This window comes from Plutella xylostella, chromosome 2 (assembly GCF_932276165.1).
Source record: "Plutella xylostella chromosome 2, ilPluXylo3.1, whole genome shotgun sequence".
Taxonomy (NCBI): Eukaryota; Metazoa; Arthropoda; class Insecta; order Lepidoptera; family Plutellidae; genus Plutella; species Plutella xylostella.
This window is the reverse complement of record NC_063982.1, coordinates 4,406,827-4,431,927: the sequence shown is the minus strand read 5'-3', so window position 1 is coordinate 4,431,927 and position 25,101 is coordinate 4,406,827. Positions and strand designations below refer to the sequence as shown.

Sequence of the window (25,101 nt, the reverse complement as noted above, 5' to 3'; positions counted from 1 at the left end):
CCCAATACACGGTATAAATAGGCAGTGCGTTCTTTGCAAAGTCAATGTCAAGACAGTCCTTGAACAATCAAACCAAAATGTCCAAGTTCACTTTCTTGTTCCTCTTCGCTCAAGCTCTGCTCATCCAGAGCATCTACAGCCAGTGCGTGCCCGTCAACAGCTGCGGTGCATACAACGGACTTGGCGGAATCTACAATGGCCTTGGTGGTCTGAACAATGGTATCATTGGGAACGGCTACGGCGCATACGGAGCCTCAAGCTACGGCGGATACGGAGGCTCGGGCGTCGGTGAGATCGCCGCTCTTGGCCAACTGGGAGTCGGAGGACAGACCTACATCAACGGAAACCTGCCGACCAGTGGTGCTGTCTCCTTCAGCGCTGAGCTCCCTGCCGCTGGCCTCGTCACCATCGTGGGCAACAACCCCGGCATCTGCAGCTGCGCCTGCCCCGGACTCAACTACTACTACTAAATGCTGATCAATTTGACCAATAATTAAATAATGCATTCAAACAAATTTAAAGTTGTTTACTATTATTTATAAGATTCCAATTTCATATTTTTGCCGCTACTCCTTGAGTCTGAGGCTGTCATCATGGACTTCTATCCTTCTTTGTCGGTAGCGAGCAGTCAGGTTCTGACCTTCCTTTATCCTGGGCTAAAGCCTACCTGCTCCGCTTCCAGGTAAGAGCTAGTCGTCCTGGTCGTCAGGTTTAGAAATAGAAATGAGCCATCACAACCCATCAAGTCCCCACTGCTGCGGCACGGGTCCTCTTCCAATGAAGGAAGTGGTTTTTAGGCCTAGTCCACCACGCTGGCCTAGTGTGGGTTTGTGGACCCCAATACAAGCAAGCTGGTGCTGAGAGAGTTGTTCAGTAAGTAGGCAACCCGACTGTCATACTAGAATGACTATGCAGTGGCATTACTTCCTTCTACGTCCCATCCTTACCAAAGGCCACATAAAATACTAGGGGAGACTCATAATTATGTATTTACTTTCAAAACATTATAGGGGAGCGGGGGGCTATTTGTAACGGGGGCAAGTAGTAACAAGCATTTATTACCTACATAATAGAAGAATATTCATTTGATTTTCATCCCAATGTACTATTTAATACGCAATGTATCATCTAAGCATGGTCAGCATCCCTTCGTCCGGCGCAGGAAGCCGTGTTGTGCAGGCGCTCCGAAATAGCCAGGTAACGGACTTTTTTTTGTTTATACGAAATTGACTAGCATAAAATTCATATTGTTTAGCAGTTTTTGTTTAATAAAAATAGATTTAGAATTTGTTTAGTTACATTATAATTCATTTTAATTTTATAAAAATTGAGCAGTTTATTTTTACGAAATTTTATTTTTAAAAACTATTCTATGGGGTTTGTTGTAACAGCTTTACGGGGCTAGTTGTAACATGTTATAACTTACCCCTTATGTATATATTAGTTATGAAATTACGCGGATGTAAGTACTTAAATTTATTCTTTTAGTATCATCATTATTTCCTCTAACTCACGAGGAGCATAGGGCCTCCACAGTTTTAGTATAGTTATACATGTAACGAAAAATAACAAAAATTAAAAGATTTTGCGGCTTTTCGTACCCTGATTTTATTTTCTAAGACTTCAGCAGAGGCCAGTTCGTAAACATCTTGACTTTGGATATAGCACATGTAGATTTTATTTTGTAGTGTCTAATTCTAAAATAAAATTAAAGAAATTAAACGAAAAACTATTCAAAATACTAAAAGAATAAATTTAAATAAAATGTACATGTGCTATACCCAAAGTCAAGATGTTTACGAACTGGCCTCTGCTGAAGTCTTAGAAAATAAAATCAGGGTACGAAAAGCCGCAAAATCTTTTAATTTTTATTATTTTTCGTTATAGTTATGTATAACTATACTAAAAGAATAAATTTAAGTACTTACATCCGCGTAATTTCATAACTAATATATACATAAGGGGTAAGTTGTAACATGTTACAACTAGCCCCGTAAAGCTGTTACAACAAACCCCATAGGATAGTTTTTTAAAATAAAATTTCGTAAAAATAAACTGCTCCATTTTTATAAAATTAATCATAATGTAACTAAACAAATTCTAAATCTATTTTTATTAAACAAAAACTGCTAAAAAATATGAATTTTATGCTAGTCAATTCCGTATAAACAAAAAAAAGTCCGTTACCTGGCTATTTCGGAGCGCCTGCACAACACGGCTTCCTGCGCCGGACGAAGGGATGCTGACCACGCTTAGATGATACATTGCGTATTAAATAGTACATTGGGATGAAAATCAAATGAATATTCTTCTATTATGTAGGTAAAAATGCTTGTTACTACTCCCAAGTTGGTAACCCCGATTCGTTTATAATTGTAAGTCATTCGTGAAGAACAAGAAGAAAGATGAATTATAATAATTTTAAAGGTTAGTTGGTTTCTAGTGTACCTAACCAGGTCATTCTAGCTGTCATCACTGCCTCGGCCTCAACATGCCTGCTGCGGTGGCGCCGAAAGAATTAATTTTATTAAAGAAAATAATGATGTTATAGTTGACTCAGATGTTTATTTGGTCGTAGAAGTATTCAAACAAGAGAAATTTAGTAGTAACCAAGTCCGGGGCAGGCGCAGCTGCAGATGCCGGGGTTGTTGCCCACGATGGTGACGAGGCCAGCGGCAGGGAGCTCAGCGCTGAAGGAGACAGCACCACTGGTCGGCAGGTTTCCGTTGATGTAGGTCTGTCCTCCGACTCCCAGTTGGCCAAGAGCGGCGATCTCACCGACGCCCGAGCCTCCGTATCCGCCGTAGCTTGAGGCTCCGTATGCGCCGTTGTTTATGATACCATTGTTCAGACCACCAAGGCCGATTCCATTGTAGATTCCGCCGAGTCCGTTGAGTCCACCGCAGGACACTCCGCTAAGTCCGTTAAGTCCGCTGAGTCCACCGTATGACAGTCCACCGCAGCTGTTGATTGGCTGCTGCACACACTGACCGTAGATGCTCTGGAATATAAGAAAAAGTATAAGAATTGACTCACGATCTTCAATTGGTTATAAATTGAATGAGTTTCTTCGTCATTTTGAAAAGAATATTTAACAAACCTGGATAAGGAGAGCCTGGGCGCACAGAAACAAGAAAGCGAATTTGGCCATTTTGATATATTTTCAGAAGATGTCCTGAGAATGAGTTTGAATCCAAAGTGCACAGTATTTATACCTAATAATTACGAAATGTGTGTCAATTTACAGAAACATTGTAAGTATTTCCTTTCAGTTGGAAAACTTTGTATTACGCGACCGCGTACTACCAATAACAAAGTTCTTATCATTATTAACCAAGAGGCGTAGGCACCTGTTAGAAGTATAGGTACGTATTGATAGCTGTTATGAAAGCGCATTAATATATAAACGTGAGTGATCCCATAGTAGGTCAATTAACTTTTCAGTTTGAACAAAAATGGCGTCCATGGCTCTTTTCTCAGTCCTTGCCTCGGCCTTGCTGATTCAGGTAAATTGTCATTATACATTTTAGTTTTAAAGATTTTCTAAAAAACCTTTACTTTGCTAACTCAAAAGAGACGTAATGCGTACATTAAAATATAGGTAGGTACATTCTTTATTAGGTTATACATAATTTAATAAAATATACATTTTATAACATTGACATAAAATTTTAGGTTGCCTACGGCTCGTGCGGGTGCGGCGTCAACAACTACGCCCCGCTGGTGTCAGCAGGCTGCGGCAACAACCTCGCCTTGTCCAACGGCCTCCTGGGATCCAACCTCATCGGCCTGAACAATGGATACGGCTCCTCAGTTCTGTCCAGCGGCCTCGCATACCCTGAGAGCATTCTGAGCATCGCCAGTGGCTCCTACACCACCCCGAACGGCATCTCAGTTGTGGCTGAGAATCTGGAGCTCGGTGGAACGGTGGCAGTGTCTGGGGCTATGCCCTTCGTCGGAGCAGTCTCTATGGGCGGCGTGGCTCCCACCTCTGGTCAAGCGCAAGTCGCCTACAGCTCTGTGCCTGGTGTGGCTCTCACTGGCGCTGGCTGCGGTCAGGGTATCTCTGGTGTTGGCTGCAACATTGGCTACAACGGACTGATCGGAAACGGCATTGGTAACAACTACCTGAGCAACGGTCTGATTGGAAACAACTACCTGGGTAACAACCTGGTTGGTAACAGACTGCTCGGTAACAACATCGGCTGTGGATGTGGATGTCAGTAAATTTCTGTAACAAGTTTTCGAAAATGAAAAATATAGCTTCTTGAAACCTTACCTTCATTTCTTATTACTTACTACCAAGCCTAAAACATTCATCAGCAGAGTGATAATCACCGCTCTCTACGTCTATTACAGACATTTGCATACAAGTGTACGGAAACTACCGGGGTATTATTAGATCATTTTCAGTTCTTCATTGTTGTACATTACACATATAATACGAGTAGGAACTTATTCAATGAAGGGAAGATAATTATTAAAAATGAATTAAGTAATCTAAATACCTATAACTAAAAGTATTCTCGAATAACTCCTACCATCATAAAACCACGCGGACGTGGATATATCACCATCAATTTGGTCTACGCAGACCGGGACTTTGGCATTAAAAAATGCCTTTCAATGCCACTGCGTCATCAAGTATTGAAAGTTTAAAACACACCTAACGTGTGCCTCAGCTCAGGTAGCAATCCATTGAGTGAAAGAGGTCTGATTGTAAATGAAACCAACTTACATGAGCTCCGTTAGGTGTGTTTTGAACTTTCAATAATTCTTTACTGCCTCTACGTACATACCTCTCCGTATGCATGCCTCTACGTGTACGGTTTTGGTATCATTGTTTAGCTTATTTCAAATACTTTTTTTTTAAATACCTTCCTCCTTCGGCAGTCGGGTAAAAATACATAAAAATACCATTAAAGGGGGGCAATTTTCAAAGTAAGGTTGTCTGGTAGAGATTGGTATAAGCAATAAGCAAGCCTTTTTGTACTGTTTTTATTTTTAAGCTTTTTTTGTATTTTTTCTGTTTTGGTGCATTTGAAAAGGATTGTATTGTAATTCAAGTAAATAAAATTTTTGGTTTTTTTTTGTCAAAAAAACTAGATTAGGTACTTTTTACTTATTTTTTGTAACTTTTTATCAGTTTTGGATATTTTTATTGGATAGAGATGACTTGTTGCGGATTAAATCATTTTATTTCATGTCCGTAAGGCTCATAAGGCATTTAAATCTCAAGATATGATTTTTTATGAAAACTAAACAGTATCTAATACTATAAATGGCCGCCATTTCTAGAATATTGAGATTGGACCCCACATAAATGGGGGTGTTTTATCGATGAAATTACTCGTAGAATCCACCCTTAAAGTTTGTCGTGTCCGAAAAACAATACATTGTATTATAGTCTACCTATGTTTTATTTTATAATAATTCTTCAAGTTCATTACCAACAGTTCAAAATAAAGAAGAACTACTATTTGAAAATAAAAGAGCCGATTGAAGCATTACTGCCGGAGCAATAATTCCGGAAATCTATCTGAACCGTAAATTTAAAACCCTGGAGAGCCGAGTGAAGCGCGGTAGCAATAATATACAAATGAAAATCTCACAGTAATCAATTTATTGATGAGTTAACAACGAGTTCTACTAAGGTATACCCGTTCTTTTATACCATCTAGCTACAAGATTTACACGTATTGAGTATAATATAGGTACAGTTTGGGTGATGTAATTAGATCAATGCGTATCTGGTGTCCCTTTTCTCTATGTCCGTCAATTGCCCGTAGGCCTGGCAAGAAATGAGCTTTCCCGAGTGACGTATAGCTTATTATCAAAATGGTTGAGTTGAAAACAGAAAAACCACAACTTAAATCAAAATATTTAATTTTCGGTCATATCAAAATGGCTCGAGTTAGTAGTAGTAGTTGAGTCCGGGGCAGGCGCAGCTGCAGATGCCGGGGTTGTTGCCCACGATGGTGACGAGGCCAGCGGCAGGGAGCTCAGCGCTGAAGGAGACAGCACCACTGGTCGGCAGGTTTCCGTTGATGTAGGTCTGTCCTCCGACTCCCAGTTGGCCCAGAGCGGCGATCTCACCGACGCCCGAGCCTCCGTATCCGCCGTAGCTTGAGGCTCCGTATGCGCCGTAGCCGTTCCCAATGATACCACCAGCGTTGAGTCCACTGTAGACTCCGCCAAGTCCACCGTATGGCAGTCCACCGCAGCTGTTGACGGGCACGTACTGGCTGTAGATGCTCTGGATGAGCAGAGCCTGAGCAAACAGGAACAAGACAGTGAACTTTGACATTTTGATATGTTTTCAAGGGAGGCTTGAGAATAAATTTTAAAACAAATACACGCACTATTTATACTCGGTATACCGTTACTTTAGTACGGATTATGACATTGTTATGTACGCACTAAGTACTAGTTACTGTTTTGCGGAAGTACGTGAGATAAAGCTAGAATGATAGATATTAGTTTATTGACCCAATAACTTACTAACTGCAAGGTTTCATCACCTATGTAGCTTACCAAGCATATAAATACTAATTCAATGTCAAGGTGAGTCATTCTTTCAACAAGAACTAATAAAAATGGTTTCAAATACTCTTTTCGTTGCCTTCGCTTCCGTCCTCTTGGTCCAGGTAAGTTCACGAAAAAACTATAATACAGGCGTTTGTAAATAATAATTTAGGATTGTTAGAACTGATAAGTACAACTAAATGGTTTATTTCTGAACAGGCTGTCTACGGCTCGTGCGGGTGCGGCGTCAACAACTACGCCCCGCTGGTGTCAGCAGGCTGCGGCAACAACCTCGCCTTGTCCAACGGCCTCCTGGGATCCAACCTCATCGGCCTGAACAATGGATACGGCTCTTCAGTTCTGTCCAGCGGCCTCGCATACCCTGAGAGCATTCTGAGCATCGCCAGTGGCTCCTACACCACCCCGAACGGCATCTCAGTTGTGGCTGAGAATCTGGAGCTCGGTGGAACGGTGGCAGTGTCTGGGGCTATGCCCTTCGTCGGAGCAGTCTCTATGGGCGGCGTGGCTCCCACCTCTGGTCAAGCGCAAGTCGCCTACAGCTCTGTGCCTGGTGTGGCCCTCACCGACGCTGGCTGCGGTCAGGGTATCTCTGGAGGTGTCATTGGCTCCAACATTGGCTACAACGGACTCATCGGAAACGGCATTGGTAACAACTACCTGAGCAACGGTCTGATTGGAAACAACTACCTTGGTAACAACCTGGTTGGTAACAGACTGCTCGGTAACAACATTGGCTGCGGATGTGGATGTCAGTAAATTTCTGTCAAGTTTTCGAAAATGAAAAATATAGCTTCTTGAAACTTTATCTTGATTTCTTATTACTTACCTCCTGACCTAAAACATTAATCAACAATAAGTATCACCGTTATGTATGTCTATAGTATAGAAACATGTGCATACAGGAGTTCGGAAAATATGTATAAAACAGGGTGTTATAATACTTATTCAATGAAGGGAATAAACCTACTTAAAAAAAAAATATTCATGTAAACTTGAATATGTCATGTAACGTATTCTTCGTAGCGTGCGTGGTCAGTCATTGGATTATTAAATTTTGAATTTTTGGTAGACCGATAGTTAAGTGTTTGCCTAATAGGTACATAGTTCAAAATAAACTGGAGAGCCGAGCGTAGCGGGGCAACATAACTATAACAAATACAGATACATATTTTTCTAAAAGTTGGACACCCAGTATACAGGGATATTGGTAAGTAGACCAGATCCTTTCAGGAGGTGATAGAGGAAGGCATTTCCAGTCGATTGAACCCAATAATGTTACTAATTAATTATAATTAAGGTGTTACTCATGCAAAATAACCAAAAAATATATATAGAAATGTGGCAAATTTTTTTATTTTCGGTTTTAAGCATAAAATTTTGGAAAAAAATTCAAAAAACCTTAAATATTAAATATCTTAGAAATGCTTAAGTTTAGGATAATGCATTATTATTAATGGGTTCAATCGACTGGAAATGCTTTCCTCTATCACCTCCTGAAAGGATCTGGTCTACTTACCAATAACCCTGTATAAAATAATGTGATATAATTATATTCAACTAAGTATGAACTTTACGATTTATAAACAAAAGAGGCGAGTGAAGCGAGGCATTGCTACTCAAACCACCATTCCAAAAATTGAAAATCCGAGCGATGAGGGAAAATCTATCTGAACTGTATGTCCCAAACCCTGGAGAGCCGAGCGAAGCGAGGTAATTATATTGTACGAATGAATTTCACAGAAAACAAGTAGGTATATAAGAGTTCATCTTCTTTGTGTTCTTTCCTTCTTCTTATGCTTGTCTACTAAGGTTATCATTGGTATACCCTGTTCTGTTTTACCATTTAGCTACGATATTTCCACCTATTTAATCATTTACAACGTGTCTTAATTTAAAACTTTTCTAACCAATGTTTGTGAACATCTGGTATCTATCATGCGGTCTGACCTAGTACAGACACCAATGCCTATATTATATCAACTACACTGAACTAAAAACAAATTACAATTCTTATGTTTTTAAGCCTAAGTTAAGTTTTTTTTTGTAATTTAGTTTTTTTAGTTTTATTTCTGGGCGGAGCGGAGGCGGATGTAGAAGTACGCATCAACAAAGCCCGAGCTGCATATGCGCAACTGAAGCCTGTTTGGACGTCTCGCATCATCACTCGGCGTACCAAGATCAGAGTTTTTAACTCCAATGTCAAGTCAGTCCTCCTGTACGGGTGCGAGACACGACTCGTTAAGAATGAAGTAACCAGTAAACTTCAGGTGTTCGTGAACAAATGTCTGAGGCGCATACTGGGGATCTACTGGCCATGAACCATATCTAACGCAAGACTGTGGGAGATGACTGACCAGACACCCATTGACAAGGAGATCCTACTCAGGAAATGGCGCTGGATTGGGCATGTGCTGCGGAGACCAGACAATCACCTGTCCAAACAAGGGTTGAAATGGCAAGCGAAGGGGAAGAGAAGGCCGGGCCGCCCCCGTACCACCTGCAGGCGGTCAGTTGAGGCGGAGGCTGCATCAACTGGTCTCGGCTGGGCCGACCTGGAAGATGCCGCGCAGGATCGGGAGAAGTGGAAATCCTTTCTTCGAGCTCTATGTCCCTGATGAGGGATAAGAGGATTTCATAATCATCATCAATTTAGTTTTTTTTATTCATTAATTAATAATTAATAAACAATAAACATCAAATAAAACACATATACAAATTAGTACAGTTTCAGTGATGTAATCAGTACATCAGTCTTGTGTCCCTTTTGTCTATGCCCTAGATATGGCACGAAACGAGCTTTCCCGAGTTAGATAAACATATAAACTGTATTTTATTTGAGTGTGACGTATCTTGGCCAGTCTTAGCGTCTATATGATAATGCGAGCGTGTAATAAAATTATTGGGATGAAAATAGAAAAAGCCGAACTTAACTCAAAAGATTTAGGTAATTGTCGGTCATATGAAAATGGCTCCAGTTAGTAGTAGTAGTTGAGTCCGGGGCAGGCGCAGCTGCAGATGCCGGGGTTGTTGCCCACGATGGTGACGACGCCAGCGGCAGGGAGCTCAGCGCTGAAGGAGACAGCACCACTGGTCGGCAGGTTTCCGTTGATGTAGGTCTGTCCTCCGACTCCCAGTTGGCCAAGAGCGGCGATCTCACCGACGCCCGAGCCTCCGTATCCGCCTTAGCTTGAGGCACCGTATGCACCGTAGCCGTTCCCAATGATACCACCAGCGTTGAGTCCACTGTAGACTCCGCCAAGTCCACCGTATGGCAGTCCACCGCAGCTGTTGACGGGCACGCACTGGCTGTAGATGCTCTGGATGAGCAGAGCCTGAGCGAACAGGAAAAAGACAGTGAACTTGGACATTTTGATATTCTTTCAAGGGAGGCTTGAGAATAAATTTTAAAACAAATACACGCACTATTTATACTCGGTATACCGGTACTTTAGTACGGATTATGAAATTGTTATGTACGCACTAAGTACTTGTTAATGTTTTGCGGAAGTACGTGAGATAAAGCTAGAATGATAGATATTAGTTTATTGACCCAATAACTTACTAACTGCAAGGTTTCATCACCTATGTAGCTTACCAAGCATATAAATACTAATTCAATGTCAAGGTGAGTCATTCTTTCAACAAGAACTAATAAAAATGGTTTCAAAGACTCTTTTCGTTGCCTTCGCTTCCGTCCTCTTGGTCCAGGTAAGTTCACGAAAAAACTATAACACAGGCGTTTGTAAATAATAATTTAGGATTGTTAGAACTGATAAGTACAACTAAATGGTTTATTTCTGAACACTGCCTACGGCTCGTGCGGGTGCGGCGTCAACAACTACGCCCCGCTGGTGTCAGCAGGCTGCGGCAACAACCTCGCCTTGTCCAACGGCCTCCTGGGATCCAACCTCATCGGACTGAACAATGGATACGGCTCTTCAGTTCTGTCCAGCGGCTTCGCGTACCCTGAGAGCATTCTGAGCATCGCCAGTGGCTCCTACACCACCCCGAACGGTATCTCAGTTGTGGCTGAGAATCTGGAGCTCGGTGGAACGGTGGCAGTGTCTGGGGCTATGCCCTTCGTCGGAGCAGTCTCTATGGGCGGCGTGGCTCCCACCTCTGGTCAAGCGCAAGTCGCCTACAGCTCTGTGCCTGGTGTGGCTCTCACCGACGCTGGCTGCGGTCAGGGTATCTCTGGAGGCGTCATTGGCTCCAACATTTGCTATAACGGACTCATCGGAATTGGTAACAACTACTTGAGCAATGGTCTGATTGGAAACAACTACCTGGGTAACAACCTGGTTGGTAACAGACTACTCGGTAACAACATTGGCTGCGGATGTGGATGTCAGTAAATTTCTGTCAAGTTTTCGAAAATGAAAAATATAGCTTCTTGAAACTTTATCTAGATTTCTTATTACTTACCTCCTGACCTAAAACATATATACATTAATCATATAAACATTAATCAACAATAATCGTCACCGTTCTGTTTGTCTATAGTATAGAAACATGTGCATACAGGAGTTCGGAAAATATGTATAAAACAGGGTGTTATAATACTTATTCAATGAAGGGAATATACCTACTTAAAAAAATATTCATGTAAACTTGAATATGTCATGTAACGTATTCTTCGTAGTCGTGGTCAGTCATTGGATTTTTTAATTTTGAATTTTTGTTAGACCGATAGTTAAGTGTTTGCCTAATAGGTACTTAGTTCAAAAATAGGTATATAGGTAAATAGTTGCAATTTAATTCGAATAATGCACATTTGATTATTTTATTAGTTTATTAAGGTGTTACTTATGCAAAACAACCAAAAAAAATATAGAAATGTGGGTAGTTTTTTTTATTTTTGGTTTAAATCATAAAATTTTGGCAATAAATTAAAAAAACCTTAGATGTTAAATATCTTAGAAATGGTTAAGTTTAGGATAATGCATTATTGGGTTCAATCGACTGGAAATGCTTTCCTCTATCATCTCCTGAAAGGATCTGGTCTACTTACCAATAGCCCTGTATAAAATAATGTGATATAATTAAATTCAACTAAGTATGAACTTTACGATAAACAAAAGAGGCGAGTGAAGCGAGGCATTACTACTCAAACCACCATTTCAAAAATTGATAATCCGAGCGATGAGGGAAAATCTATCTGAACTGTATGTCCCAAACCCTGGAGAGCCGAGCGAAGCGAGGTAATATTGTACGAATGAATTTCACAGAAAACAAGTAGCTATATAAGAGTTCATCTTCTTTGTGTTCTTTCCTTCTTCTTATGCTTGTCTACTAAGGTTATCATTGGTATACCCTGTTCTGTTTTACCATTTAGCTACGAGATTTCCACCTATTTAATCATTTACAACGTGTCTTAATTTAAAACGTTTCTAACCAATGTTTGTGAACATCTGGTATCTATCATGCAGGTCTGACCTAGTACAGACACCAATGCTTATATTATATCAACTACACTGAACTAAAAACAAATTACAATTCTTATATTTTTAAGCCTAAGTTAAGTTTTTTTTTTTGTAGGTAATTTAGTTTTTTTTCTGGGTGGAGCGGAGGCTGTAGAAGTAGAAGAAGTACGCATCAACAAAGCCCGAGCTGCATATGCGCAACTGAAGCCTGTTTGGACGTCTCACATCATCACTCGGCGTACCAAGATCAGAGTTTTTAACTCCAATGTCAAGTCAGTCCTCCTGTACGGGTGCGAGACATGACTCGTTAAGAATGAAGTAACCAGTAGACTTCAGGTGTTCGTGAACAAATGTGACTGAGGCGCACACTGGGGATCTACTGGCCATGAACCATAATATATCTAACGCAAGACTGTGGGAGATGGCTGACCAGACACCCATTGACAAGGAGATCCTACTCAGGAAATGGCGCTGGATTGGGCATGTGCTGCGGAGACCAGACAATCACCTGTCCAAACAAGGGTTGAAATAGAAGCGAAGCGAACAGCGAAGGGGAAGAGAAGGCCGGGCCACCCCCGTACCACCTGGAGGCGGTCAGTTGAGGCGGAAGCTGCATCAACTGGTCTCGGCTGGGACGACCTGGAAGCGGCCGCGCGATAATTAATAAACAATAAACATCAAATAAAACGCATATACAAATTAGTACAGTTTCAGTGATGTAATCAGTAGATCAGTCTTGTGTCCCTTTTGGCTATGCCCGTAGATATGGCAAGAAACGAGCTTTCCCGAGTGAGATAAACATATAAATTGTATTTTATTTGAGTGCGACGTATCTTGGCCAGTCTCTCTCGTCTATATGATAATGCGAGCGTGTAATAATATTATTGGGATGAAAATAGAAAAAGCCGAACTTAACTCAAAAGATTTAATTGTCGGTCATATGAAAATGGCTCCAGTTAGTAGTAGTAGTTGAGTCCGGGGCAGGCGCAGCTGCAGATGCCGGGGTTGTTGCCCACGATGGTGACGAGGCCAGCGGCAGGGAGCTCAGCGCTGAAGGAGACAGCACCACTGGTCGGCAGGTTTCCGTTGATGTAGGTCTGTCCTCCGACTCCCAGTTGGCCAAGAGCGGCGATCTCACCGACGCCCGAGCCTCCGTATCCGCCGTAGCTTGAGGCTCCGTATGCGCCGTAGCCGTTCCCAATGATACCACCAGCGTTGAGTCCACTGTAGACTCCTCCAAGTCCACCGTATGGCAGTCCACCGCAGCTGTTGACGGGCACGCACTGGCTGTAGATTCTCTGGATGAGCAGAGCCTGAGCGAACAGGAACAAGACAGTGAACTTGGACATTTTGATATGTTTTCAAGGGAGGCTTGAGAATAAATTTTAAAACAAATACACGCACTATTTATACTAGGTATACCGGTACTTTAGTACGGATTATGACATTGTTATGTACGCACTAAGTACTAGTTACTGTTTTGCGGAAGTACGTGAGATAAAGCTAGAATGATAGATATTAGTTTATTGACCCAATAACTTACTAACTGCAAGGTTTCATCACCTATGTAGCTTACCAAGCATATAAATACTAATTCAATGTCAAGGTGAGTCATTCTTTCAACAAGAACTAATAAAAATGGTTTCAAAGACTCTTTTCGTTGCCTTCGCTTCCGTCCTCTTGGTCCAGGTAAGTTCACGAAAAAACTATACAGGCGTTTGTAAATAATAATTTAGGATAGTTAGAACTGATAAGTACAACTAAATGGTTTATTTCTGAACAGGCTGTCTACGGCTCGTGCGGGTGCGGCGTCAACAACTACGCCCCGCTGGTATCAGCAGGCTGCGGCAACAACCTCGCCTTGTCCAACGGCCTCCTGGGATCCAACCTCATCGGCCTGAACAATGGATACGGCTCTTCAGTTCTGTCCAGCGGCCTCGCGTACCCTGAGAGCATTCTGAGCATCGCCAGTGGCTCCTACACCACACCGAACGGCATCTCAGTTGTGGCTGAGAATCTGGAGCTCGGTGGAACGGTGGCAGTGTCTGGGGCTATGCCCTTCGTCGGAACAGTCTCTATGGGCGGCGTGGCTCCCACCTCTGGTCAAGCGCAAGTCGCCTACAGCTCTGTGCCTGGTGTGGCCCTCACTGGCGCTGGCTGCGGTCAGGGTATCTCTGGTGTTGGCCCCAACATTGGCTACAACGGACTCATTGGAAACGGCATTGGAAACAACTACCTGGGCAACGGTCTGGTTGGTAACAGACTGCTCGGTAACAACATTGGCTGTGGATGTGGATGTCAGTAAATGAACCGATTTCTCATCAGCTCTTTATGAAACCCAAAACAATAAATTCTTGGAACTTAATATAATATGCTTGTCATTCCTTAACCTCTTTAAAATAAATAAATAAATAAATAAATATGTGGGGACATCTCACACACGGCCATCCGACCCCAAGCTAGGCAGAACCTGTGTTATGGGTGTCGGACAGCTGATATATCTACACAAATACATAGATAGATAGATACTAAATATAAATATCAACACCCAAGACCTGAGTACAAATATCTGTCTTTAAACAAATATCTGCCCCAGCCGGGAATCGAACCCGGGACCTTCGGAATAGCAGTCAGGGTCACTAACCACTACACCATTCAGCCGTCTATATAAAACATATCATATGGTAAATATGATCAAGTCATAATAATATTTACACTATTTACATTAAAATTAAAGATAGAATTGATACTGGTAGAAAATGCTTTTAGCATTAAGTCCACCCTTTGTACACTTAATTATATATTTGTGCAATAAAGGATTTAAAAAAATATATTTACAACTTACTATAATTAGTTTAATGATTATACACAAGACAAATTGGAGTAATTTACCATAAAGAATAAAGTAGGAAAAATGCCTGTATCTAGGTAGGTACTAGGTACCTAATTCAAATGATAAAAAATATATAAAAATCAAATAAAAATACTGCCCTGAATATAATCCCTTAGGTCAGCGTTTTCACGGGTAAAAGCGTATGCCTGTATAGGTAGAAGCATAGGTGGTAGGCAGGATGGATGGAATAACCGACCCTGGAATGGACGTAACCAGCCGTTAATGTCGGCATGATTAGTGCTCAGCATATATACCCACAACCTCTGAGGACTGTTTAAAATATTTAGGACTGTTCTGAGTTGCTCCTGGCAGTGGCTACCACCATCTAACATAAGCAATTAACAATCCATAGTTAGCGTTGCTCGCTTGTCAAATCCTAATCCTAATCCTAATCCTATCCTAACTAATCCTAATCCTTCCTAACTAATATTATAAATGCGAAAGTAACTGTGTCTGTCTGTCTGTCTGTCTGTTACTCTTTCACGCCAAAACTACTGAACGGATTTGAATGAAATTTGGTATACATATGGTCTAGACCCTGGGAAAGAACATAGGCTACTTTTTATCCCGGAATTCCCACGGGAAAACTTTTTAAGGCGAAGCGAAGCGCGCGGGAACAGCTAGTTTGATTATAAGGGCAAGCTGCACATTAGTGGATAGCGCCGCCGGGGCGCTTAAATGGGAGATTTTCTTTTGACGTTTAAAAGTTCCAAAATCGACCAATAGATGGCATCCGGCCTGTCGTTTTTTATGAGGTGCATTCTTCTGAGGGGACGGAAGATGTCATAAATAGTGCAAAGCTGTCTTAAACTAGTTAATACTTAATATTATGCATAATATACCAGCTAGTTATTGCATATGGTTTAATTCACATCCATTGGGTTTTTGCATTGGGTGAAAGGGCAGGAATCCATGCCAGCAAAAAAAAATGCAGTGCTGTTGAGTTTTACTAGCGCCATCTATAATCGGTTTTTGTCTATGGGTGTTGTCTATGGTTGAAAATCTCCCATTACCAGTGCGGCGCGACAGACTTGGAAGTAAGGCCCGGGTCTCCTATTTACTCCGTAGGTCGCGTCAAGTGTCACCGCCGTAGTCCGCGTCACGATGCTCATTACATCTACGCGCCAACGTCGGCGTGTGAGGGAGACCGCATCAGTACATTTCTATAGTGAGCATCGTGACGCGGCCTACGGCGTTACGCTGGTCGCGACCTGCGGCGTAAATAGGAGACCTAAGATAATATTTACCACGCCGCGCCGCCGAAGTGCATATAAATAATAATAATAATATGTGGGGACATCTCACACATGGCCAGCCGACCCCAAGCTAGGCAGAGCCTGTGTTATGGGTATTGGACTGCTGATATATCTTCACAAATACCTGTCTTTAAACAAAAATCTGCCCCAGCCGGTAATCGAACCCGGAACCTTCGGCTCAGCAGTCAGGGTCACTAACCACTACACCAATCGGCCGTTTATAAATATTATGTTCAGTATTCTGAGTTGGTGCTGACAGGACACAGTAAAATTATAGGAGATAGGTGTAGGTAAAAACTAAAATTGTATGAGTAAAATCACCGGCATTTCCTAAACCCTAAAGAGCCGAGCGAAGCGAGGCCATACATAATAACCCTTGCGAAGAGCGAAGCATTGTCTACATTGAATAATTTAATTTAATAATTTAATAATGTAATAATGTTATTCTTTTTAATTTAATAATGTAACTAACCTAGATAATAAGTAGAGATGCCACGAATATTCGGCAACTATTCGGTATTCGGCCTATTCGGCCAGTTTTTTCAGTATTCGGTATTCGGCCGAATAGTGGGTACTATTCGGGCCGAATACCGAATAGTAAATCATGTAAAAAATGACTTGTTATTTTAATCAAAATTGTGTATTTATTTCCAAATCACAACATTTTAGTACTTAAAATTAACTGGATAAAAACGAGCATTAAACCTTTTTTTGGTAGCCCACGATTGCGCTTTTCATTGTAACCACCCTCAGAAAATAAACTCTAACTATAAACGCTACTTCCAAGTGAAGAAAGATAAGTTTTTGCAAATTTCAAAAGGTTCGGGTATTGTTTTTTGTTTGCTGACCACCACTTGTAAGAATCGGCCATCCGATCTACGCGAACTATTATCAAATAAAAATTCAACATCTTTGCCACAGCATTCTGCCTCCTAATAATTAGCATTTCTCATATAATCTGTAGCGACTTCTTCAAACCAGTTCCAGGAACAAAAAAAACAGGTTGTAGCGCCGAATATTCGGCGGCCGAATATTCGGCGCTTCGGCCGGCAGTGTCGCCGAATATTCGGTATTCGGTATTCGGCCAATTCACTATTCGTGGCAACACTAATAATAAGCCAAATTGTTACTAACACAACTATGGACTTTTGTCTGAAATAAATATTATTCTATTCTATTCTATTCTATTCTATTGTCTAAAACCTGGAGTCGAGCGAAGCAAGGCTAAACACATCAACTCCGCATCGAGCATCAATTATTTTTTTTTATTTATATCAGACTGATATTTATATACTTACCTATGTTGTTTTCATTATACTATTTGACCGAGCCGTCTGTTACCAACCAGGTAGTTGTTACCAATCAGACCGTTGCCGTCGAGATAGTTGCTACCAATGCCGATGCCGTTTCCGGATATTAAATGAATTTATAGCACTGCTGCCTTAACACCACTGACACGTTAGCAATCCATAAGCAGCAGCATCGTTTATGTATCTGACAAACAGTTGTCAGATCCAAACAGTTTTCAGATAAGCAATGCTGTTAAAAAAGGATAGTTTATTGATTACTAGCTGTTTCCGCGAGCTTCACTTTGCCTTAAAAAGTTTTCCCATGGAAATTTTGCGATAAAAAGAAGAAAATGTGTTAATCGATGGTGTCAGCTAACTCAAACCACGAATTTCATTAAAATCAGTTAATCCGTTTAGACGTGAAGAAGTGACAAAAATACACACGCCCACACATACTCACAAAATTTTGCCTTTATAATCTTAGTCTGTAGGATGTGTGTTGGCACGGCAGCAGTACTTGCATAATTTACTATCATGCCTATAAGTAATTACATAATTAATCAAGTAGTGGAGTCATGCTGTCTGTAGAAAAATATAATGTAGGCTTGTTGGTCAATAGAGCAATAACGATAAGAAAATTGTAAACACACATGCAATGCCGTATTTTTCACTTTAATAACAAACAAATACAAATACTTTTATTACGAAACACTCGAGTATAAATAGGCAGTGAATCTAAAATTAAAATCATTCTCAGGACATTTTCTGAAAATACATTAAAATGGCTAAATTCTCTTTCTTGTTCCTGTTCGCTCAAGCTCTGCTCATCCAGAGCATCTACAGCCAGTGCGTGCCCGTCAACAGCTGCGGTGCATACAACGGACTTGGCGGAATCTACAATGGAGTCAATGGCCTTGGTGGTCTGAACAATGGTATCATTGGGAACGGCTACGGCGCATACGGAGCCTCAAGCTACGGCGGATACGGAGGCTCGGGCGTCGGTGAGATCGCCGCTCTTGGCCAACTGGGAGTCGGAGGACAGACCTACATCAACGGAAACCTGCCGACCAGTGGTGCTGTCTCCTTCAGCGCTGAGCTCCCTGCCGCTGGCCTCGTCACCATCGTGGGCAACAACCCCGGCATCTGCAGCTGCGCCTGCCCCGGACTCAACTACTACTACTAACTGGAGCCATTTTCAAATGACCGACAATTAAATGTTTTGATTAAGATCTACTTTTCAGTTTATATCTCATCCGTTTTTTCCCGCTCCCTTAGTTAATAAAATAGACTATAGATAGACTGGCCAGGATACGCCGCACTCAAATAGAATACAGTTTTGGTACACTAGACAGTAGACACGCATTGATTTAATTACATCACCCAAACATTATTGTGTACTTACCTAAGTTGAAATCTTGCACCTTGCAGTTAGATTTTTTACCATCCAGAACGGGATATACCAATGATACCTTAGTAAAAAAACATAAGAAGCAGGAAAAAACAAAAAGAAGATAAGAGCCGAGCGAAGCGAGGTATTAACATACCAAACCTTGATTCCACAAATGTCAAAAGCTGAGCAATAAGGGGAAATATAAAACTTACATAGGTAAACTATGTAAGCTATCAGAACCGTAAAATTGCAAAACCTGCCGCCTTACTCCCAGCGATTAATAGTCGCCGAACCAAAAGACAATTCAAAAGCAGTTGAAAAATTGAAGGCGTTTAATTCGGCACCACCACCTCGGTTTTGACTGCCACGCTGACCAGATACAATATAGAAAATATATCAAGAAACGACTAATGATTATTTTTTAAACGGTAGCCGAAACAGTAAGCCGATGTCAGGCCGATGTTGCGTTCGTATTTCATATCGAATCGAAATCGGTTCAGCGACTCATCGCTGGGAGTAAGGCTGCTGGAGAGCCGAGCGAAGCGAGGTAATTATATCGTATAGTTGTTTATCGAATAGTTAAAAAGGGTTTTAATCATTTAACCTTGGTAGACTTGGTGTCCAACTTTTAGAAAAATATATCTGTATTTAAAGTACCTATATTGCCTCGTTACGGTCGGATCTCGAGTATATTTTGAACTATTAGTTTGTAAAAATATTAAACATTATAGATACCAATATATTGGCATATTTATTTAATTTTGCAAAATATTATAAAATAAATAAATCGTCGCAGTCGTAGAACAGTGACGGATCTGATTTTTTTCGATTTTCGGATTATTGCAGATTCTTCTTCAAAATTGCATTATTTACCAATACAAAAAGAGTTTTTTTTTTAAATCTTTTATAATAAGTGAAATACAGAGTCGAACACTGACGGTTTTGATTTTTTCGCGTAGAATATGGGCGCTTGTGCAGTCCCGTCGATGTTCCGCGGTGAACCTCACCCCCCGCAACCCGCTCCCGCACGACAGTTTGTTTGTTGTGTCAGTGTTCTATGGAGGAGCACATGGAACACGTAATGAGTACTTAAATTGTTTTTTTGCTATATTTATTATTTTAAAAGTTCTGTTTTCTATGCAATTTTTTTTTCATACTTCTCCCATAGAAAAAAGACGGTCTTTCAAATCCGTCGTTATTCTTGGGACTTTGTTTTAATAAAATGAAAGCCCTGATTTTCGCTAAAATCATTCAGAAGTTAGTTATAATTACGTACGGTGTTCTAAAAAAGTAATATTATTTGTTTGTTATATTTAGTGACGGTATTTAAAATGCGACGATATTCTATGTCCTAACTATTGGTGTTTTGTATAAACCGTCATTGTTCTATGGATAAGTGGTAGACGTGTGTAGATAACCGTCGTTATTCTTTGGGATAATTTTAAGATACGTCTTTGTTCTTTAATAATATTACGTATTTTCAATGGAAAATAAATAAATTTATGATTTTTGAGTAGATTTTTGCTAATTAATATGTCCTTAAAACTACTATAATTTGGTTAATTGTCAATGTAAACCAATTGAAAGAGTAGATTGTGTAACCTACCTTGGTGTAAAGATTGATAATAATTTCTCATGGTCTCAACATATAGAATATATTAGCGATAAATTAAGGATATTATTAGGTAAATTTTATCATTTAAGTTATAAAGTTCCTATTAGCACGTTAAAATGTTTATACTTTGCTTTAGTCGATTCAATCTTAGATTATGCTCTTGATTGTTATGGGCTAACGTTTAAAACCTACTTAGATAAACTAGAAACATTGCAGACTCGATTTTTAAAGCTACTAGTTAATACAAAAACCAAATTAGAATGTAAAGATAATTATAAAAAACTGTATAAAATATGTAAAATTCTGCCAGTCACTGTTAAATTTAAATATCTATTAGCCATTCACAATTATAAAACCTGTAATAATTACCTTCATCCCATTACCCATAAACACGGCACAAGGTCTATATCTGAGGGTAAATTTGAGGTACCTAAAGTTAATAATTATTATGGTGATAGAACTCTAAAAAAAAGAATACCGTACCTACTTAATAGTTTACCTCAGGATATACGACAAGAGCCTATGTTATCTAAATTTAAAACTAAATTAAAAAAATATTTTTTGCTTAACTTACCTTGATACAAGTTCACCTCAGATTATAATTTTATTATTTGTTGTGATATTACCAATTATGTATAACAATACCTAAAACATAAAAAAGTATTTTGTTTAGTATAAGAGACTCCGATCCCACAGGCAAATTGTATACAAACAGTTTTGTGGGACTCATTGTAAAACTACAATTAATATGTAAGCTTATTAAATAAATAAAAATAAAATAAAATAATATATGCTGAAAAACAATGTAAAATTATGTAACTACTTTTTTTGTAGAACCACGTTCATCACCCCTACCGTCAGAGGCAGGTGATGAATTATGGGAGCACAAAATCATGCTAGATGTTTGGAATTCTGTTTTTCCAGCGATTTTCATGAGTTAACAAACATACAAACCAAGTCAGTCGCAGAATTCATATCAAACATAAGGTTTCTGTATTATCAACCAAACATCAACCGAATGCTGGTCATTTTCCTCAGCTGTTTCACAATCACCAGCACTCTATTGATACTGGGGCTTTCCCTTTTAAAAATAGGTAAGCCCACTTTATTCATGTATTAGTTTCAGGAAAATTTCTCCGTAAATTCTGCAATTCTAACAATATATACGTACTTACCTACTTCTCCATAAAAAGGGTGAGAAATCAGACTTCGGAAACTATAATAGACCGTTAGCTTGACATCACACAATTGTAAAAATCATTCATAAAATTAATTCACAATCGCATCCGTTCTCTGCAGAACTAACATGAATCACCAGAGCCGGTGTCCGACCTAGTTATTCCACCACCAACATACGCTCAACCAGATTATAAGTTAAATAAATAAGTTCAATGAGTTTAACCCACAAACACAACTTTACCTTGCATTTATTGATGATATTGACTATACCAAAGGCTTCGACAGTATGCACTACTAAGCAATACTTTCCACCCTTAAAACCACAAAATTCATCCAACCTACATCTACCTACCTACTCGTTGGTACTATCTACAGAAAGAGAAAGAAATCCAATATGTCAATGAGTAAATAACTTGGGCGCGATTTCCTTCGACGTGGGTGATAAGACCGCCAAACTGAAGTGGGACTGGGCGGCGTACGTCTGTCGTATGCAGCCGGATAGGTGGGATAAAACGCCACCGAATGGATAGCCGATAACGGCCGCCGGCACAGGGGCAGACCCAGAAGAGGATGGCGGGATGTCCTAGACGTGTTTAGTAGAAACTGGAATGAGGAGATCATTGACAGGGATATCTGGAAGACCCAGGAAGAGACCTTTGCCCTGCAGTGGGTCACAATTGAGTTGGGAAACTCTGTCACATATTATCCTCGGCCATCCCTCAGAGCCTGAAGACAAAAGTCTTCTTCAACCAGTGCATCTTGCCAGTGATCACGTATGGGGCAGAAACGTGGACACTGACGGTAGTACTGGTCCACCGATTTAAAGTCGCTCAGCGTGCTATAGAGAGAGCTATGCTTAGGCTTTCTCTGATGGATCGTATCAGAAATGAGGGTATCCGTCTGAGGACTAAGGTTACCGACATACATAGCTGTCAAAATGTGCAAGCTGAAGTGGCAGTGGCCATATCTGCCAAAGAGCCGATAACCGTTGGGGTGGACGAATTCTCGGGTCACAAACAAGGACAACCTTAGGCAGTTAGCTGGTAGTGGCTGGATGAGGAAGGCCGAGGACCAAGTGTTGTGGCACTCCTTGGGAGAGGCCTATGTTCAGCATTGGATGATTATTGGCTGATGATGGGACACAATAGGGTCTTAACAAAACATTTTATAAAAGAATTGTATTTTGTTTAATATTTAAGACCTAAACAAAAATTATATAGTGCAATCAGCACCCTCCTAAATAGGTTCTTTAAAGATCTGTCATTGAATTTTTCCAAATATTCCCTAAAATAACGACGAAAAGTATAATACGCCATTAGATACGCAATGATAATCCGTAAAAAAACGACGTATCATATAATGCGACATAGTTGGATCCATAGAACAATGACACATCTGATTTTTCAGGAAACCTAGACTTATTACAGACTCATTATACAGCCTATATTGCAAAAGACCATTCGTATAATAATGTGACCAAATTTCAAATCAATTCCTTCAGCCGTTTTCATTTTATTGAACAAAACGTTGTTTAAAAACTTTAACTGGCTCTCCTGTAAAGTTGCTGTTTTGCAGATCCGTCATTGTTCTACGACTGCGACGAAATAAGTGTTCAAAGAAAGTAAGTGTTAGACTTAATGCTAAAAGAATATGTACATGGACATATAAGTACATAATAATACCTATATGTTGTATAGGTACATTGCACCTAACTACCACCTTGTATTTTATTGATGGTAGGAGTTATTCGAAAATACGTTAAGTACATACTTACCTACCTAACATTTTCACAATTATATTCATAACTTTTTTATATCTTCCTTTCAGCCTACCTACTACTCGTATTTAAGAGTGTTATGTCAATAATATACCTACGCACAAAGCGGAGATTATTATCATTCTCCTAGTTAATGATTTAGGTGAAGTAGTAAATAATAAAAAATCTAGGTAAGGTTTCAAGAAGCTATATTTTGTTCATTGTTGAAAACTTGTTCATAAAAATACAGAGATTTACTGACATCCACATCCACAGCCAATGTTGTTACCGAGCAGTCTGTTACCAACCAGGTTGTTACCCAGGTAGTTGTTTCCAATCAGACCGTTGCTCAGGTAGTTGTTACCAATGCCGTTTCCGATGAGTCCGTTGTAGCCAATGTAGGAGCCAATGACACCTCCAGAGATACCCTGACCGCAGCCAGCGTCGGTGAGAGCCACACCAGGCACAGAGCTGTAGGCGACTTGCGCTTGACCAGAGGTGGGAGCCACGCCGCCCATAGATACTGCTCCGACGAAGGGCATAGCCCCAGACACTGCCACCGTTCCACCGATCTCCAGATTCTCAGCTACAACTGAGATGCCGTTCGGGGTGGTGTAGGAGCCACTGGCGATGCTCAGAATGCTCTCAGGGTATGCGAGGCCGCTGGACAGAACTGAAGAGCCGTATCCATTGTTCAGGCCGATGAGGTTGGATCCCAGGAGGCCGTTGGACAAGGCGAGGTTGTTGCCGCAGCCTGCTGACACCAGCGGGGCGTAGTTGTTGACGCCGCACCCGCACGAGCCGTAGGCAGCCTGTTCAGAAAGAATGAATTATGTTCTATCAGTTCTAATAACCCGAAATTATTATTAACAGATGTCTGTATTGTTTGGCTACATCATATATTTTTTCATGAACTTACCTGGACCAAGAGGACGGCAGCGAAGGCAACGAAAAGAGTCTTTGAAACCATTTTGTTTGGTTCTTGTTAAAAGAATGACCCATCTTGTCCTTGATTGAATATTTATATGTTCTGAAAACTTCGCAGGTGATGAAACATTGCAATTAGTAAGTTATTGGGTCAATAAACTATTATCAATTCACACGAGCATAAAGCTCACGTATTTCCTAGAAACTATACCTAGTGCTATGTCGTAATCCGTAATGAAATGTTTTGTATAAATAGTGCGCATATTAGTTTTCAAATTCACTTTCTATTTTCCTTTGGAAATATATCGAAATGGCCAAGTTCGCTTTCTTCGTCCTGTGCGCTCAGGCTCTGCTCATCCAGAGCATCTACAGCCAGTGTGTGCAGCAGCCCATCAACAGCTGCGGTGGACTGCCATACGGTGGACTCAGCGGACTTAACGGACTTAGCGGAGTGTCCTGCGGTGGACTCAACGGACTTGGCGGAATCTACAATGGAATCAATGGAATCGGCCTTGGTGGTCTGAACAATGGTATCATTGGAAACGGCGCATACGGAGCCTCAAGCTACGGCGGATACGGAGGCTCGGGCGTCGGTGAGATCGCCGCTCTTGGCCAACTGGGAGTCGGTGGACAGACCTACATCAACGGAAACCTGCCGACCAGTGGTGCTGTCTCCTTCAGCGCTGAGCTCCCTGCCGCTGGCCTCGTCACCATCGTGGGCAACAACCCCGGCATCTGCAGCTGCGCCTGCCCCGGACTTGGTTACTACTAACTTGGTACCTACATTTTGATATGACCGACAATAAAATCTTTTGAATGAAGTTATG

General features: G+C 40.8%; 10 protein-coding genes across 12 annotated transcripts; 6 read left to right on the top strand and 4 right to left on the bottom strand.

Annotated features, from left to right (window-relative positions):
- Positions 1 to 37: 37 nt before the first annotated feature.
- LOC105393597 (chorion class A protein L11) lies at positions 38 to 515 on the top strand. The gene has a single exon (XM_038111213.2). The coding sequence runs from the start codon at positions 45 to 47 to the stop codon at positions 468 to 470; it is 426 nt and encodes a 141-aa protein (XP_037967141.1). The 5' UTR covers positions 38 to 44; the 3' UTR covers positions 471 to 515.
- A 2,033-nt stretch (positions 516 to 2,548) lies between these two features.
- On the bottom strand, positions 2,549 to 3,207 carry LOC105393591 (chorion class A protein L11-like). Its single transcript, XM_011565377.3, has 2 exons — positions 3,101 to 3,207; positions 2,549 to 3,001 (listed from the first exon to the last, which is right to left on the bottom strand). Exons 1-2 carry the CDS (start codon positions 3,149 to 3,151, stop codon positions 2,600 to 2,602), a joined length of 453 nt encoding a protein of 150 aa, XP_011563679.3. The 5' UTR covers positions 3,152 to 3,207; the 3' UTR covers positions 2,549 to 2,599.
- Positions 3,208 to 3,424: 217 nt separating this feature from the next.
- LOC105393590 lies at positions 3,425 to 7,351 on the top strand. 3 transcript variants are annotated; one of them, XM_038118983.2, is made up of 2 exons: positions 3,425 to 3,506; positions 3,676 to 4,258. In XM_038118983.2, the coding sequence occupies exons 1-2, from the start codon at positions 3,456 to 3,458 to the stop codon at positions 4,225 to 4,227; spliced, it is 603 nt and encodes a 200-aa protein (XP_037974911.2). In that variant the 5' UTR covers positions 3,425 to 3,455; the 3' UTR covers positions 4,228 to 4,258. The 3 variants fall into 3 exon arrangements, with proteins under 3 accessions (XP_037974911.2, XP_048477992.1, XP_048477990.1); XM_048622035.1 differs by lacking the exon at positions 3,676 to 4,258 and adding an exon at positions 6,745 to 7,351 and having other exon boundaries at positions 3,441 to 3,506; XM_048622033.1 differs by lacking the exons at positions 3,425 to 3,506; positions 3,676 to 4,258 and adding exons at positions 6,585 to 6,647; positions 6,745 to 7,351.
- LOC125488739 (chorion class A protein L11-like) lies at positions 5,894 to 6,307 on the bottom strand. Its single transcript, XM_048622085.1, has one exon. It carries the CDS (start codon positions 6,305 to 6,307, stop codon positions 5,915 to 5,917), a length of 393 nt encoding a protein of 130 aa, XP_048478042.1. The 3' UTR covers positions 5,894 to 5,914.
- A 2,837-nt stretch (positions 7,352 to 10,188) lies between the features above and the next one.
- LOC105393596 lies at positions 10,189 to 10,901 on the top strand. Its single transcript, XM_048621899.1, has 2 exons — positions 10,189 to 10,255; positions 10,351 to 10,901. The coding sequence occupies exons 1-2, from the start codon at positions 10,204 to 10,206 to the stop codon at positions 10,899 to 10,901; spliced, it is 603 nt and encodes a 200-aa protein (XP_048477856.1). The 5' UTR covers positions 10,189 to 10,203.
- Positions 10,902 to 12,880: 1,979 nt separating this feature from the next.
- On the bottom strand, positions 12,881 to 13,356 carry LOC119692056 (chorion class A protein L11-like). The gene has a single exon (XM_038111223.2). The coding sequence runs from the start codon at positions 13,316 to 13,318 to the stop codon at positions 12,926 to 12,928; it is 393 nt and encodes a 130-aa protein (XP_037967151.2). The 5' UTR covers positions 13,319 to 13,356; the 3' UTR covers positions 12,881 to 12,925.
- Positions 13,357 to 13,570: 214 nt separating this feature from the next.
- LOC119690294 lies at positions 13,571 to 14,334 on the top strand. Its single transcript, XM_011565376.3, has 2 exons — positions 13,571 to 13,658; positions 13,753 to 14,334. Exons 1-2 carry the CDS (start codon positions 13,608 to 13,610, stop codon positions 14,272 to 14,274), a joined length of 573 nt encoding a protein of 190 aa, XP_011563678.3. The 5' UTR covers positions 13,571 to 13,607; the 3' UTR covers positions 14,275 to 14,334.
- Positions 14,335 to 18,173: 3,839 nt separating this feature from the next.
- LOC125488419 (chorion class A protein L11-like) lies at positions 18,174 to 18,640 on the top strand. Its single transcript, XM_048622073.1, has one exon. The coding sequence runs from the start codon at positions 18,189 to 18,191 to the stop codon at positions 18,588 to 18,590; it is 402 nt and encodes a 133-aa protein (XP_048478030.1). The 5' UTR covers positions 18,174 to 18,188; the 3' UTR covers positions 18,591 to 18,640.
- Positions 18,641 to 23,601: 4,961 nt separating this feature from the next.
- LOC105393582 lies at positions 23,602 to 24,412 on the bottom strand. Its single transcript, XM_048621838.1, has 2 exons — positions 24,267 to 24,412; positions 23,602 to 24,159 (listed from the first exon to the last, which is right to left on the bottom strand). Exons 1-2 carry the CDS (start codon positions 24,315 to 24,317, stop codon positions 23,602 to 23,604), a joined length of 609 nt encoding a protein of 202 aa, XP_048477795.1. The 5' UTR covers positions 24,318 to 24,412.
- Positions 24,413 to 24,512: 100 nt separating this feature from the next.
- Positions 24,513 to 25,099, top strand: LOC105393586 (chorion class A protein L11). Its single transcript, XM_038111162.2, has one exon. The coding sequence runs from the start codon at positions 24,585 to 24,587 to the stop codon at positions 25,044 to 25,046; it is 462 nt and encodes a 153-aa protein (XP_037967090.2). The 5' UTR covers positions 24,513 to 24,584; the 3' UTR covers positions 25,047 to 25,099.
- Positions 25,100 to 25,101: the final 2 nt, after the last annotated feature.